The sequence below is a fragment of the Lotus japonicus genome, chromosome 4 (genome assembly GCF_012489685.1).
Source record: "Lotus japonicus ecotype B-129 chromosome 4, LjGifu_v1.2".
In the NCBI taxonomy this organism is placed as follows: Eukaryota; Viridiplantae; Streptophyta; class Magnoliopsida; order Fabales; family Fabaceae; genus Lotus; species Lotus japonicus.
Window position 1 is genome coordinate 55,828,737 of NC_080044.1, and position 14,691 is coordinate 55,843,427.

The following is a 14,691-nucleotide window of genomic DNA, read 5'->3' on the forward strand; positions in this document are numbered from 1 at the left end:
ACCACACTCAATGCACTTTGAAGCCTAGAATTTCCTTAGGGACCAACCACCATCAAATTTTACCAATCCAACATTTCAACCCTTTGTGAAAGTCTCTTTGAATAATTGCATGTTTGATCTTTGTTGCTATTGAGTGAATGACATTCAGGACCCATGAACTTGCTTGTGTGCTCAGTGCACTAAATTAACATCTCATCCTAGGATTTGTAGATCTAAATGCTTCCCATGAATGGACTTTACACTCTTCTCTATTCAAAAGATGCATGAAGTAGGTTGTTGGGTCTTTCTCTTGGAACTAGTTGTGATTACTTTGTCCCCCTGTTTTTTGTGAAGTATTCCTTGTTGAGCGCTTGTTTTGGGAGCATTTCTTGCGCTTGAGGGCAAGCGAGTGTTGTTTACGCTCGAGGGCGAGCTGTCGTTGAGTATAGTGGTGTGATGACCATAGTTTAGTAGTGTTTTTAGGGTCATTTACTAGTTTGTTTCGAGTTTTTTTTGTTGAGTCTCATGTAGTGTTTCATGCATTCTCATGCATTTTTATCTTTATTTGTGTTTTTACTTTGCTTTGGTAATTTTGTAGTTTTATAGGGACTTTTCTCGCGTTATAAGTAAGTTTAGGACTTGCATAGTTTTCCTATTTTAATTTAGGGATCTTTTTGATAATTAACTCTTGAAGCTTCTAGATTTCTCCTTTGCTTTGTGCCTAAGTTACCAGGTCTGAAACTGATGAATGAGGAAGGTCAACTGGCTTGGTCAATTGAAGAAAAGGTTAAAGAGGCTTGAATAGGAGTTAAGAGGAAGTTCAAAAGGTTTTCCAGCGAAGTCAGAGCGCCTAGGCGTGCTCCATTGGCGCCAATTGCTATATTCCAAGTTTTGGAATTGGCGCCTAGGCATGCTCAATTGGCGCCTAGGTGCCAATTACCTTCCAGAGAGCTTGTTTTGAGCTGGAATTGGCGCTCAGGCGCTCTGAATTGGTGCCTAAGCGCCCATACTCGCCTGTTTTGCCTATAAATTGGTTTTTAGACATTTCTCTTGGAACCTTTTTTCAATTTCACATCTTGTAATAAGTTAGAAGATAAGGTTTTGGTTCTGGAGCTTGAGGAGCCTTCTCTAAGTCCTATGTTACAGGTTTCATCTTTATCTTCTTGTATGGATTTCATAGCTATGTTTGGCTAAAACCCCTTTTGCTTTGGGTTCTTTGTAAGACTTTGAATGTTTTAGCTTTCATTCCTTTCCTATTCATGTTGTTCTGAGTAAACCCTTGAATCTCACTCCTATGCTTTATCTTTCAAGCTTGAATGCCTGCTAGCTTTTTACTTTTCTATTATCATAACGAGAGTTTGTTATAGAATTGGGACTTGTTGTGAGATTACCTCTTCTATACTTGCTGCTAGGAATAGAGGAAGGGTTGGGGTTTGTTGGCCTGAATTGTATGCTTAGTGCTTCTAACAAATGTTTAGGTTATCAAGGAATTGAACCTATCTTTTGATTAGAAAGGGTTTTCTTTACGAAGCATCGATAGATGACTAACTAGGCTAGAACATCAAGGAGAGACTCCGAATTTATTGAATAGGGAAGCTTTGCTAAAACTGAATTAGTTGAACAAGAACCTAAGACAATCTCACTTCTGAATTTCAATCGCTTTATTACTCGTTCACTTGTCTTTCACTCAATCAAACAAACAATCAACCTTTAAAACTGAATTTTACTTGCTTTTCAACCTTGAACTTGACTCTTAAACTGAATTCGCAATCTAATTCCCTGAGGTTCGATAATTTAAAATCGGGTAGATTCTGTACACTTGCAGATTGACCAACACACTCCTCGAGCTGGAAGACCTTAGGGCGAAGCGGGAGGAGGACGGTCAGCTGACAGCGACAGTGAACGGAGAGTTAGAGGCCGGTGTGACTGCTATCGAGGAGATGAAGGCCTGAGTAAGGACAATCAGGGTCACCCGGAGGCGACCTCGCCCTTAAGCTCATGCTCCACCTAGGCGGTGGACCAGAGATGGGGGACTACTGTTCCAGGAAGGCCCGAGTTAGAACGATCAGGGCAACCCTAGAAGCGACCGGGACAGATACCATCCCTGAGGCGACCACCTGAGACCACGACTAGGTCGGGGCTTGCACCCGGAGCGGACAATCGCCCGCGTAAGGCGCCTTGCCTTAGGTTAGCATTGGGACCGATCACCTTCCAGGACGAGGCCTGTCTGGACGACCACAGAAGGGACGGTACCTGTCTCTAAGCTAGCAACCGGGCCCACTTGGTCGTACAAGATCGCGGCGGACCCCACCACCTAGGAGTTGACCTAAGCCAACCACCATACAGAACTAGGGTGTTTGAGTGCAAATCCCTAGGAACCCTGGACCGTTAGATCACTCCCTTAGCGCAGGAGGGACAGAGGATCCAACGGCCCGCTACCAACCGATACGAACCATGCATGACGGTGCATGGCTCCAACCCTAATTCCTCTACGTGATATAAGGGAGGCTCTCCCTCTATGCTAAGGTAACTTATTCTCTTCACTCAACCTTCCTTCCTCTTCATACCTCTACTTACTTTAGCATCAGAGTCCCTTGCAGGAGCCCCTCCCGGGATCGTCCAGCTCGCCGGCTCACCAGTCCCCCACTTCTCTCCGCTGCCCCTTCTCACCGGGTAGCTTGGTCCTCCCGATCATTTGGCGCCGACTGTGGGGATCTGGTAAAACTCCTCTCGTCACCACGTGTCGTCAGAGACAAGTGCAGTTCAGAGACCCAATGGTGGAGACGCGACAAACTTCACGCCGTTTCCACCCAACTCCCGAGGGCCATGTGGAAACCATCAACGAGTCCACTAATCACCAATCCTCCCCCCGGCCTCAGTGGACCACTCCTCCAACCCCACCCCGAGACCGCTCCCCGGAGCCTGAAGTCCTTACTCCGCGAGCGGCTCACGAGGCACTCTGCAGGCTAGAGGTCCGTGTTAAAGCCATGGAGGAAGATCACCCCAAGGGCAAGAACAGGAACGCAACGACCAAGCCCACAGCACTCGGGAAGAAATCCGCATGCTCCGAGCGAGCTTGCGCCAGCTGGAAGAACAGGAAGAACGCTCGAGACGAGACCCGACGTTCTCTCAGGAGGGGGAGACAGGTCAGAGGCCTTTCCCTCCCTCCCACTACCACGAAGACTATCGCCAGGAGCAGACCATGGAAAGGGCGGCTAACCAGCCCTCCCATCACCACCGTAAGCCCCACTCCCCTCAAAGAAACTTCTCGGGAAGGAGGAGCCTCGTATCAGTCAGAGAGACGACTCGGGACCGGGCTAGACCATATAACGCCATCGTTACCCTACCCCAGGCGATCAACGACCCACTATCCCCGGACATTATGGCAACTCCATTCCCTCCGGGATGGTCAAGGCCCAAAATGAAGCTCTACGAGGGCGACTCAGATCCAACCGAACACATCAACTTCTTCATAGGAGAAATGCAGTAAGCTGGAGCAAGTGACCCGATCTACTGTCGTTGCTTTCCGATGAGTTTGGGGAAGGGCCCGATGAACTGATTCCAGAACCTCCCCAACAACTCCATCCACAGCTGGGACGGGGTCATGAATTGCTTCCTGTCTCAGTACTCCTCAGTAAGGACCATTCCCAAATCAGAAGAGACCCTAGCTTTAGTTAAACAAGGCGAGAAAGAATCCCTGAAGGATTTCCTTAACCGCTTCAACAAGGAGGCGGCAGACATTCCGGACCTCCTTCCCCAAGTCCGTCTGATCCTAGTGCATCAAGCCCTCCGACCCGGACCTTTCTTGTCCTCCCTGGATGGAAAGAAAGCAAAGACCCTGGAGGAATTCCAAATCCGATCGGAGAAATACATCATCATGGAGGAAGCTGCAACATTGAGGTCAGCCAATCAAAACCCTACCCATAGGTCCCCTGAGAAAGCTAAAGAACCGGGTGAAGCGAAACGGGACCGAGAGACCCGTCGCAAGAACCAGGACGACAAGAAGCCAAAACGGAAGAAATATAACAGCTACACCCCCCTGAACTCTTCCCTCTCTCGCAGCTTGAGAGAAAGGGCCTCCACCGACCTCTGGGATAAACCTCGCCCCTACTTACTCGGGGAGATAAGTTAGACTCCAAGAGATTCTACGAGTTCCACGACAGCCTCGACCACAACACGGACGAGTTCCTGAACCTGAAAGACATGGTCGAAGAACTGATAAGAACCGGAAGACTGTCAAAGTACGTCGCCCTCTCCACGGGGGACCTTCCTCGTCAATGCTCACCCCCCTCGAGACGGTCCGCGATGCTGCCAAGGTACCGAGCCTGAACCCCGCCAAGAAACCGCGCCCGAACTCCAATAGGACACCGAGGCCGATCACCCCCATGAAACAGGAGCCCTAATCGTCGCAGAAGCCCCAATCGTCGTAGAAGCCCCTCCAGACGCAGAAGTCCCGACCGTAACGGCCAAAACGAGGTACATAGGCGCCACGGGACTAATCTAGTTGATGTCGGCTTCATTGTCGGGGGTTGGGCCGCCGGGGGTCCTTCAAACAGTAGCTGGAAAAGGAGTACTAGAGTTATCATGTCGGCCGCAGGACGACCCCGCCTGAGCTCCTTCTGCCCTCCACAACAGAAGGTAGCCATCAGTTTCACCGAGGACGACTATGGTGCGGACACCGGTGAGGAGGACGACCCGATCGTGGTCGAGGCCTTCATCGCAAACGGTAAGATCTGAAGGATCCTCATCGACACATGTAGTTTCGCTGATATTATGTTTTATGATGCTTATAAGAGCTTAGGCTTTTCGGTGAAGGACCTGATCCCCTACGACCACGACCTGATCGGGTTCACTGGGGACAGAGTACTTCCTTTAGGATATTTTGATACATACCTCTCCCTAGGAGACACTGATGTTTGCAGGACAGTGAAGGCCCGATTCTTGGTGGTGGAATGTCCAACAATGTACAACGCTATCATCGGTAGACCAAGCCTCAACGTCTACCGAGCCATCATTTCCACCCACCACCTCATGCTGAAATACCCATGGGCCGGTAGAGCGGTTTTCGTACGCGGAAACCTAACCATGGCCAGGGGATGCTACAACTCCAGCTGCAGAATAGCCAGAGAAGACCGCAAAAGGAAGAAGTTCGGCCACGGAAAGCGAGTCGAGAACTTCCATCTTCGAGAAGGAGCCTGCTTGACCGACATCGCCCCTAGAGTGGACCAGTCCAGGGACGACCAACGCCTCAAACCTGACGGAGAGGCCCAACCCCTCCAGATCAGCCCCAGACCCGAGCAAGTCACGAAATTAGCACGAGACCTCCCGCATGACCTGTCCGACCGATTGGAAAGCATTCTGAAGGACAATGGGAAGTTATTTGCATGGTCGTCCGCAGATATGCCAGGCATTGACCCAGCCTTCTGCAACCACAAGTTAGCAGTCGACAGGAAGTTCAGACCAGTCGCCTAGAAAAAGAGGCAGATGAGCGCGGAAAAACAAGAGGTGATCAAGCAACATACTAACGAGCTACTTCAGGCCGGGATCATCCGCGAGGTCAAGTACACTACTTGGCTATCGAGCGTGGCCCCGGTGAAAAATTTGAATGGGAAGTGGCGGATGTGCGTCGACTACACCGACCTGAACAAAGCATGCCCTAAGGACCCTTTCCCCCTTCCCAGCATCGATGCCCTGGTAGACAACTCCTCGGGTACGAGTACCTATCCCTCATGGACGCGTACTCCGGGTACAACCAGATTCCTATGCATCGTGAGGACTGTAACGCCCCGATTTTCAAGGGTTAGTTAGTGATCCAAAAGTAAATTAATCATGCTAATGTACTTCCGAAATCATAAAAATGCAGTTATATATATTTTTTTTTTCTTTTGAAACATAATACTTTGTAATACTTTCGAAAACATGCTCTAACCAATGCATACATAATACCCATCATAATAAATACCCTTACATCAACGAATATAATCACAAAATAAACTCCAAAAGGAAAATAAACTAAAAGGCTCATATGCCCACCGAGCTCCCCGTAATCTCCACACGACTAATCTCTGAATTGCTAGCTCGTCGTCACATCATTTCCTTGCGGCGTCTCCTCACATGCGTCCATCGGTCTCTTGCTCATCCTTTAGAGCGGTGTCGTCGAACATTCATAAGAGAGAAAAGGTGCAAGGGCCAACTTCTTATACCACAAGGCCATAATTAGGACGTGCACACATACGAGCAAGTAAGAGCATGCATATTCACATATATAATCACCTATCAAGAATCTTACCAAACGACATACTAATACATCCCTAAGGAATTCTAGATGTAGCATAAGATAAGGAAAACACTTCAACAAGCAAGGCACAAGGCCCACAACCACACGTTGCACCTTATAGGGAATTCAATCGTCTAACACAAGCCACAAGACAACAACCAATGTTCTTACGTCAACGACGTTCAAGGGAACCTATGTGTCTCTATATTGTTAGCGTATGTTATATGCTCAATGCTCAATGCACACCATGATCCGGATAAACGCCAACTCCATACCAGGCAGGCGGGACAAAGACCCATCCAGCAGTCAATTGCCACTTATCTAATGACCCTTGCCATGCAGTCATTAGCCAACACCTCGGCGTACCCTATCCAAGTAGTACCCTCGGTCAATGCAATGATATGCTCATGAATTAGTCAAACAACGAAGTTATAGTCTTCTGTCGTTCGATGACGACTTCACCACACCTCAACATGAGTGATCGGGGTCACCGACTCATAGGTGTCACCAGCTATCCGTCACCACGGTAGCCCAACCATCGTAGGTTCCACATTCGATCTCATTCGATCAACATCGCCCATACAACTCATATCATTCGATAAATATCAGGGCATACAATATCATGCATCATAGGAACATAATTCAAGACTTACATTCATCATAAACATCCTAAGAGTTCATCATGTCATATTCAACAAGTAGTCATGTACTCAACAAGTAAGCATGTTCTCAACAAGTGATCATGTTCTCAACATCAAGGCACTTAAGCATGTTATCATTCATCATGTTCATAAGAAATTTCTCATGTTAATCAAGCATTCTTAACTCATAAACTTCATGTATATCATGCAAATAATTCAGGGCAACAAAACAGCAGAAAATGGTAGAATTAAAATTGAAAACTGTATTAAACTAGCAATCAAAAAATTAGGAAACTTTCACAGATTTAGGAACTTTAAGTTAGCTTTCAGATAAAATTGGTTTCACCCGATTTGGACTCGTATCCAAGGAGTTATGCCCAAAACAATGCGAACTGCCTAGCTTACTCGGCAACAGAAAAAGGGGTGAAACAAAATTAAAAACTGTATTGAAATAGCAATCCAAAAATTATGAAACCTTCACATACTTAAGAAATTTAAGTTAGCTTTCAAATAAAAGTGGTTTGACACAATTTGGACTCGTATCCAAGGAGTTATGCCCAAAACAGTTCAAAGTAGCAAAAAAAAAAAACGTCACTTGGCGCTGGAGGGACAAAAGTCCCACGCATGTGCGTCGTCTATCCACGCACATGCGCCCATAGCTGCAGGTTCCCCACACATGTGTGCCAGCTACCCACGCACATGCATCGCGGTTCTGTACCTCTTTTGAGTTTCATACATTTTCTCACTTTTAACTTGATTTTTAGCCCAAGACTTAACCTTTAAGTTTCCATTCATGATTATAAGGATCATACAACATACTAAGCTCATTTACATAAGTCTTCCAATGTCTTAACATGTTCATAGTCATCAAACAAGTTCATGCAATCCTAACACACAATTCGTGCACGCTGAAGTCCAAGACCCGAAGTGCCCTTACCTCGGTCGTTGGCTTTCTCCTTAACTTCTCTAGTCTGATTTCCTTCCTAGCCTTTAGCTCCTCGTAATGAAATGTACAAGGTGTTCTTCACCTTCACACAAACACATAGTGCACACAAACATCAATCACCAAAATCACATAGAAATCACACATACTCTTAACTAAGTCTAGCACTTCTCATGAATTGACTTAGTCTTAAGAGCTCAAGGGTATGAGTTTGAAACAACACTTGAAATGATCTTTGAGGGTTAAAAACTGAACTTTTAGCCTCAAGGCTTTTAAGAAACAAGCTTGGAAACCTACTCTTGAAGTCTTTACTTCATGAGAACATTAAAACATCAAGATTTAACCTTTTGAACAAGAAAAGGTTTTATGATGAGTAGTTTTCTTCCTTGGCTCTCTATTTTCGAAATCTATGGTTCAAAACACAAGAGATTAAAGCCTTAACATCAAGCTTCAACCTTTTTCCAAAACTCTTTTCACAAACAAGAAGCCAAGGGGATCACAAGCTCAACACAAGCACACAACAACAACAACAACTCAGTTTTTAGAAAGGATGAAGAGAAAGATAGCTCTCTTTTGAATTTGGAAACCATGACTATGATCCTCACCTTGAATGCTAGTTCCTTTGTGAAGGAATGGAAGACAAAAGTTGATTTCTTGGTGGTGTTTAGAGATGATGAAGATTTCAGTTTTTTGGTAAGAAGGATGAAGATAAGATGAAGATAAGATGAAGATGATGTTCACTCTCTCTCACTTATCTCTCTAAAGTCCTCTCATTTCCTTTAATTTTGGTTCAGAAATCTGATGGAAGTCCTTATGAAAAGGTGATGGACATTTCCCTATGTGAAAGGCGGCTTGTACTTTTGGCTTTGGTTTATCTTCTCATGCACACTACTTATGGCAAAGCAATCATGATACTAACTTTTTTTGACCTTGGTTCATGAGCCTACCCTAATGACCTTTCTCTCCACACTCAACATCTGAAAACTCAACCCCAAGATCAGATATTTTCTGGCCAATTTCGTGATTGACTCGTTTACGAGTCGAACTCAACTCGTTTTCGAGCCGAAAACACTACCGGACGAGATTTTTGACCTTATATCGATATTACATTCAAAATTCTCGAAATTACGCGTAGATCATCGTAATGATAAGGAAAATATTTATTTCACACTCAAATAATAATTCGATGACAAAAGGGCGCTCTAGGCGAAACGCGTCGGTTCGACCGTTTTCCGTACTGCAGCCGAATCCTCTGATGAACGAAGAATAGAGTACTTGGAAAAATAACTTCTTAATAATCAAAATATTACTTTCATTAGATAAAATTCATCATACAAGGTCACACCCATAAAGATCACATTAACCGAGCATTAAAGCACTAAACCGAGAAATTGACCGAGTTTATTTCTCTTAAACTTTCACGGGTCTTACAAGGACGAAGAAAACTTCGTCACGTCGTCTGCGACGTGTCTCCATCGAGCTTTGCTAGTGAACCGAAGAACACGAACGGAAAATCTCCTAAACTCAAGAAAAACGTGCAGAAAATCGTGCTTCTCTCAACCAAATCAAAATCCACGTAGTCCGGGAATCGAAATCTACCGTTCCCCACAGACGGCGCCAAATGTTCTATCCAAGAACATAGAGTAGAGGTATAGTACCCAAAGTGTGAGGAACGTGATGTGAATGCTTAGAGAGAATGAGATTCTAACTGTTAGAGAGAGAAAGAGTAACTGAATTTCAATCTTGTTATTTCTCAAAATAGGCTAAGAGTCTCTTACAATTGGTAACCGTCCCCTATTTATAGGTGTGGAGTTGGGCTTGGCGCCTCTGAACTATTTTAATGGGCTAGTTGGGCCTGCGGGAGAGAGGTCCAAGTCACTGGCGCGTCCATCGTCCTAGGCCAGTGCTTCCTGGGCGAGGTACCCCTGGGTCTCGCCCAGTCCAGGGATCACCCACAAGAAGTGGAAGCCAGTTCCCATTAAGCCCAGTGCTATTTCCTTCATCTGCTCTGTGCTAAAGGAGACCATGCTGCCAAATGATACATAAATGACTGACCTTGGTGGCTTTGGGTTGAGCCAGTTGATGGCTGATGAGTCTACTTGGAAGAGATTCACATTATTTGCTTTGTCACTTGGGACTCCTTCGTCCAGATGAAAGGATGGAACTGTTGGCCCAATCGTCACAAATGGACATAGCTTTGACATGGCATCCACCACCTGTATGGAAATTCATGGGGTCATAAATTGTTTAACCACACTCTACTACACACTCATATTTAATGCCACAATATGACTTTTGTTTGTATGCCACTTTTATGACAAACATTGACATAGCTATTAAGATTTCATGAACCTTAAATTACTCCATATTTGAAAGGAGTGAAAAATAATGTGCAAGCGTGACAAGGAATATAAAGAGGAAGTAACTGAAAAACCTGGTCCTCTAGCTTGTAGAAGGAATTAACAAGAATGACATCTGCTTCGTGGGGATTAGAAAATTGATTCATGACTAACTCATTGTAAGCTGGATAGACACCAAGGTCATGAAAAAAGGAGGGTGTGTCTTTTAGATCAAGCAATGGAAGCCCCGGTATAGAGATTGGTGTTGAAGAAATAGGAAGCTTTAAAAGTCCATGGTGGACATAATAAAAAATACAATTAACAGCACACATTTGAGTGAAAAAAGCAGCTCCTAATAAGCTAAATTCTTTGGCCACTTCCAAAACCCATGGAAGAAAAGGGTCATAAACTAAGCAATCTATGGGGTAATCAGAAATTTTGTATTTTTGGATGAGTTCCCTCAAGTTCTTGGAGCATGTGGCTTTCATGCTTGAAAGATAGGTTGGTATGCTGGATGCTTGAGCAAAACCACCTTGGTCATAGCCATCTGATATGGTGTCAAATTGAATGGAATTTGGTAAGAGTGATGATGAGTGGAGATGCATGGTTTTGGAGATGAATATGGTTGTAACTGTTTGTAAGACCCAAGTTTTAAGCTTATGCTAAGTGAATAAACTTCCTATTCACGATTAGGGTTGATGTATCGTGAAAGGAAAACCTGAACAAGAGTTTACTAAATGGAATAAATTATGAAGGAGGGAGTTCAGGAAAAGTCAAAGGATTGTATCGAAGTCGATTTAAGTTATAGCACGACTAATATTCGCTTTAAAACCTAGGACAAGAACCTTAGAAAATCAAACTATGTTCCACCCTTGGAACACTGTAGGAATTTAGTCCAAAAATCTTCAGAGAAATGTTAGAACTTCTCTTTTTCCATATATAACAATCGTTTCGAGGCGAAACTCTAGGATCTACGAACGTCCGATTCCAATCATCGGAAGTTTGCCGAAACCGAAACCCTGGTATTTCAAAACCCTAGAATCAACCGACGATGAAGACTTTTCTATTCAGAGCTTCAAATGAAGATTCCACACACGTACACCCATTTCTCTTGATGATTTCAATCTTTCTTCAGAAGGAAGTTTTCTATTCCGACATTCGATGCAAAAAGCAACTTATCGGGTAAAATAGTTTTACACCGACTTTGCATTAGTTGCCAAAAATACAAAGAGACCTCATTTTAGTTTTGGAATCCTTTCGCCAAAACATACCTTAGAATTCATGGAGAATGAAGCCAGAAAAATCAGATTCGCGAAACTTTCATTTTGCCGCGTTTTGCCAACCTCTATATATAGCCAAGAATGAGAAAATATCACAAAATCTTACCCATTTCCACCAAGAGGGCCGCGAGTTTGCATAGGAGAGGAGGAGGAGAGATTTTCTTCATTTCTTGCTTGATCGTCGATTAATCAGTTGCTACTTCAAGGTTTCGAGGTATAGTCGCTAATCCTTACCTCTGATCGCTTTTTCCATAGCTTTTCTGTAGACTTTTCTGAGCTGATAGTTTTGAGGTTTTTGCAAAACTATCCTGAATATTTCATTTCTGATTCTAAACCTCTTCCTTATGTGCCCAAGATAACTTCTGCCGGATTAGATTTTCCGTTATGTCGCCGGAATTCCGCCGGAATCAATTTATGCCTTAAATACCCATTTTTGGAGTAAAGCTTCAACCTTTAGGCTGAAAACTATCGCCTTAGCTTAGTGCTAGTAGGATTATTTGTCATAAACGTCGTTGGTGACGTCCCTGTCAAATTTGCTTTCCGGGATTTCAGTTTGGAAATTCTAAGTTAAAAATCATGACTAAAATACCCCTGCGACAGTTTTTGATCCGATAATTTTTCCGAGTTTAGAATACCCTTAGTTACGGCTAATGATAGCATAGGAACCAAGTTTGATCGAAGAAAAATCGAACCCCACAATTAACCAAAGTGGCCGAGCCCTATAGAGGAGGAGGAGGAAAATTCCTTTTTCGAAAACTTGTCCTTTCGCGCTAGATTATCGTACCTCGGAGTATGTACTACTTCGTGTAACCTTAGTGAGTATTGATAGCTTAGTTTCCGATAGATTTTGATAGAAATTCTGTGGTTTTTCTCAAAAGGTGCTTTTGGGTACAGTATACCTTCGGGTACAGTATACCTTCGGGTACAGTATATCTATATGCCTTCGGGTACAGTATACCTTCGGGTACAGTATATCTATATGCCTTCGGGTACAGTATATCTATATGCCTTCGGGTACAGTTTATACCTTCGGGTACAGTTTATACCTTCGGGTACAGTTTATGCCTTCGGGTACAGTTTATACCTTCGGGTAATTCGGACATCGACGGGGGATATGATCGACCGTGAGGTTAGGATCGACCTGTTGATTGTCGGGCATAGCGGAGGGAAAAGTCGACCCACAGGGTTAGGACTGATCCGGCTATGTCAAGGTTGTAAGTGACACCCGAGGGATTATGGTCGACACAATGCCAGTGTTAGGACCGACTCGATCGTGCCCAGCCTACTTCTTCCGGAATCGTCGAGATTGTCGTTGCATGGGCGTATCATGCACTCTAATTATATTCGTTGGGATTTGGATGAGTTAAAGTTGTTAAACATTGTTATGTGTTTTTGATGAGTAGATGCTGATAAATATCGTTACGTGCTTTGATGACATGCTATGTACTAGAGATTTGATAACATGCTATGTTTAAACCTTAGGGTAGACAATGCAAAACTTGTATGTATGTATACAACATATATATATACCCCTTATGCTTTACTTGTTGTATTGTATTCTCTATACTGTCTTCCGTAAGTTGACCATTGCACGTGCTACCTGTGTGTGGGGGGCTATGTATGCCCTTTTTGTCAGATGCCGTTGACGGATTGTTCCGTGATGCTTCGTCGTACGGAGAAGACCCGGAGCGAAATGACTACTACTGAGCTTTCGACGTGGACCCGGACTGAATGCATGACCAGATGAGGGTCGATGATGGAAGTATAGGGGATGGGTGTTTAGAGTCTACTAAGGTTGGGTGTTAGTGTCATAGCTCTGACTTATTCTATTTTGAGGGCTTATGTTGCTGACACTTGACCTATCCTTTTGGGATTGTACATTTTGCCTACGGGCGTTACACTTTTCTACTTTCCGTCACTGGAGGTTACTCGTGACGAGGTTGCTACATACAGCGGGGGCTGTATTTATATTGTATATTAGTTCTATTGCTTTTCGCATTTGGGTTTTATCTATTTCAGTTTGTCTTAGTTATCATCGAAAAAAAATAATAATTCACGTTTTCCGCTTTAAGTTTCTTTTTGGTTACTAAAGTGACGCCACCGAAATCGGGGTGTTACATTGTGGTATCAGAGCTTGTCGAGTCTTTCGGGAGTTTTTGGGGAATAGGTCTTCTGTGCTAGGTTGTGTGACTCTGCAAAGAGTGAAAATTGATTGTCTGCAAGCGATTTTTCGCTTAGAATTGATTGAAGTTATTGCTTAATCATATTGTATAGTCATGCTAAATGCTATCTTATGATGAGTACTAACTGTTTGCTTAACTATAGAACATGGTGAACTCTAACCAACTTGCTGAGATGGTGGCCACTTTGGTCCAAGCAATGACTGTACAGACGAATGACAATGCACATAGGCGTGCTACTGAGGATACACGCGAGCTACACCGACTTCGGAGAGAAGCAGCCCTGGACCAGAACAGGGGACTGAATGATTTCAGAAGGCAGGATCCACCCAAGTTCACGGGTGGGACTGACCCGGACAATGCGGATCTGTGGATCCAAGAAATTGAGAAGATTTTCGAAGTACTGCAGACTGCTGAAGGGGCTAAGGTGGGCCTGGCAACTTATCTGCTGCTGGGCGATGCTGAATACTGGTGGAAGGGTACCAGAGGAATTATGGGAGCTAACCTTGAAGAGGTGAATTGGAACTCTTTCCGTGCTGCATTTCTAGAGAAGTACTTTCCAACTAGCGCTCGAGACGAGCGAGAGGCACAATTTCTGACCCTTTGTCAAGGGACCATGACCGTACCTGAGTATGCTTCCAAGCTGGAATCATTGGCTAAGCACTTCCAGTTTTTCAACAACCATGTTGATGAACGCTACATGTGTAAGCGGTTTCTGAATGGACTGAGAGCAGACATCGAGGATTCAGTGAGGCCGTTGGGGATTATGCGATTTCAAGCCTTGGTGGAGAAGGCCACAGAGGTGGAGCTGATGAAAAATAGAAGGATGAATAGAACAGGAACTGGGGGACTGATGAGGTCGAGCTCCCAAGACAATCTTGGAAAAGGAAGGTTTCAGATGAAGAAGCCTTATCAGCGCCCTATGGGGGAAGGTTATACCCTAGGACAGTACAAACCGATGACCCTTGCTACTGGAGGTGCAGGGAATCAAGTCGGCAACACGGATGTGACATGTTTCAGGTGTGGGAAGACTGGACATTTCGCTGACAAGT

At 44.4% G+C, this 14,691-nt stretch overlaps 1 protein-coding gene across 1 annotated transcript; it reads right to left on the bottom strand.

Moving 5' to 3' along the window:
• Positions 1 to 9,735: 9,735 nt before the first annotated feature.
• LOC130713013 (UDP-glycosyltransferase 74F2-like) lies at positions 9,736 to 10,784 on the bottom strand. The gene is made up of 2 exons (XM_057562821.1): positions 10,275 to 10,784; positions 9,736 to 10,056 (listed from the first exon to the last, which is right to left on the bottom strand). The coding sequence occupies exons 1-2, from the start codon at positions 10,782 to 10,784 to the stop codon at positions 9,736 to 9,738; spliced, it is 831 nt and encodes a 276-aa protein (XP_057418804.1).
• Positions 10,785 to 14,691: the final 3,907 nt, after the last annotated feature.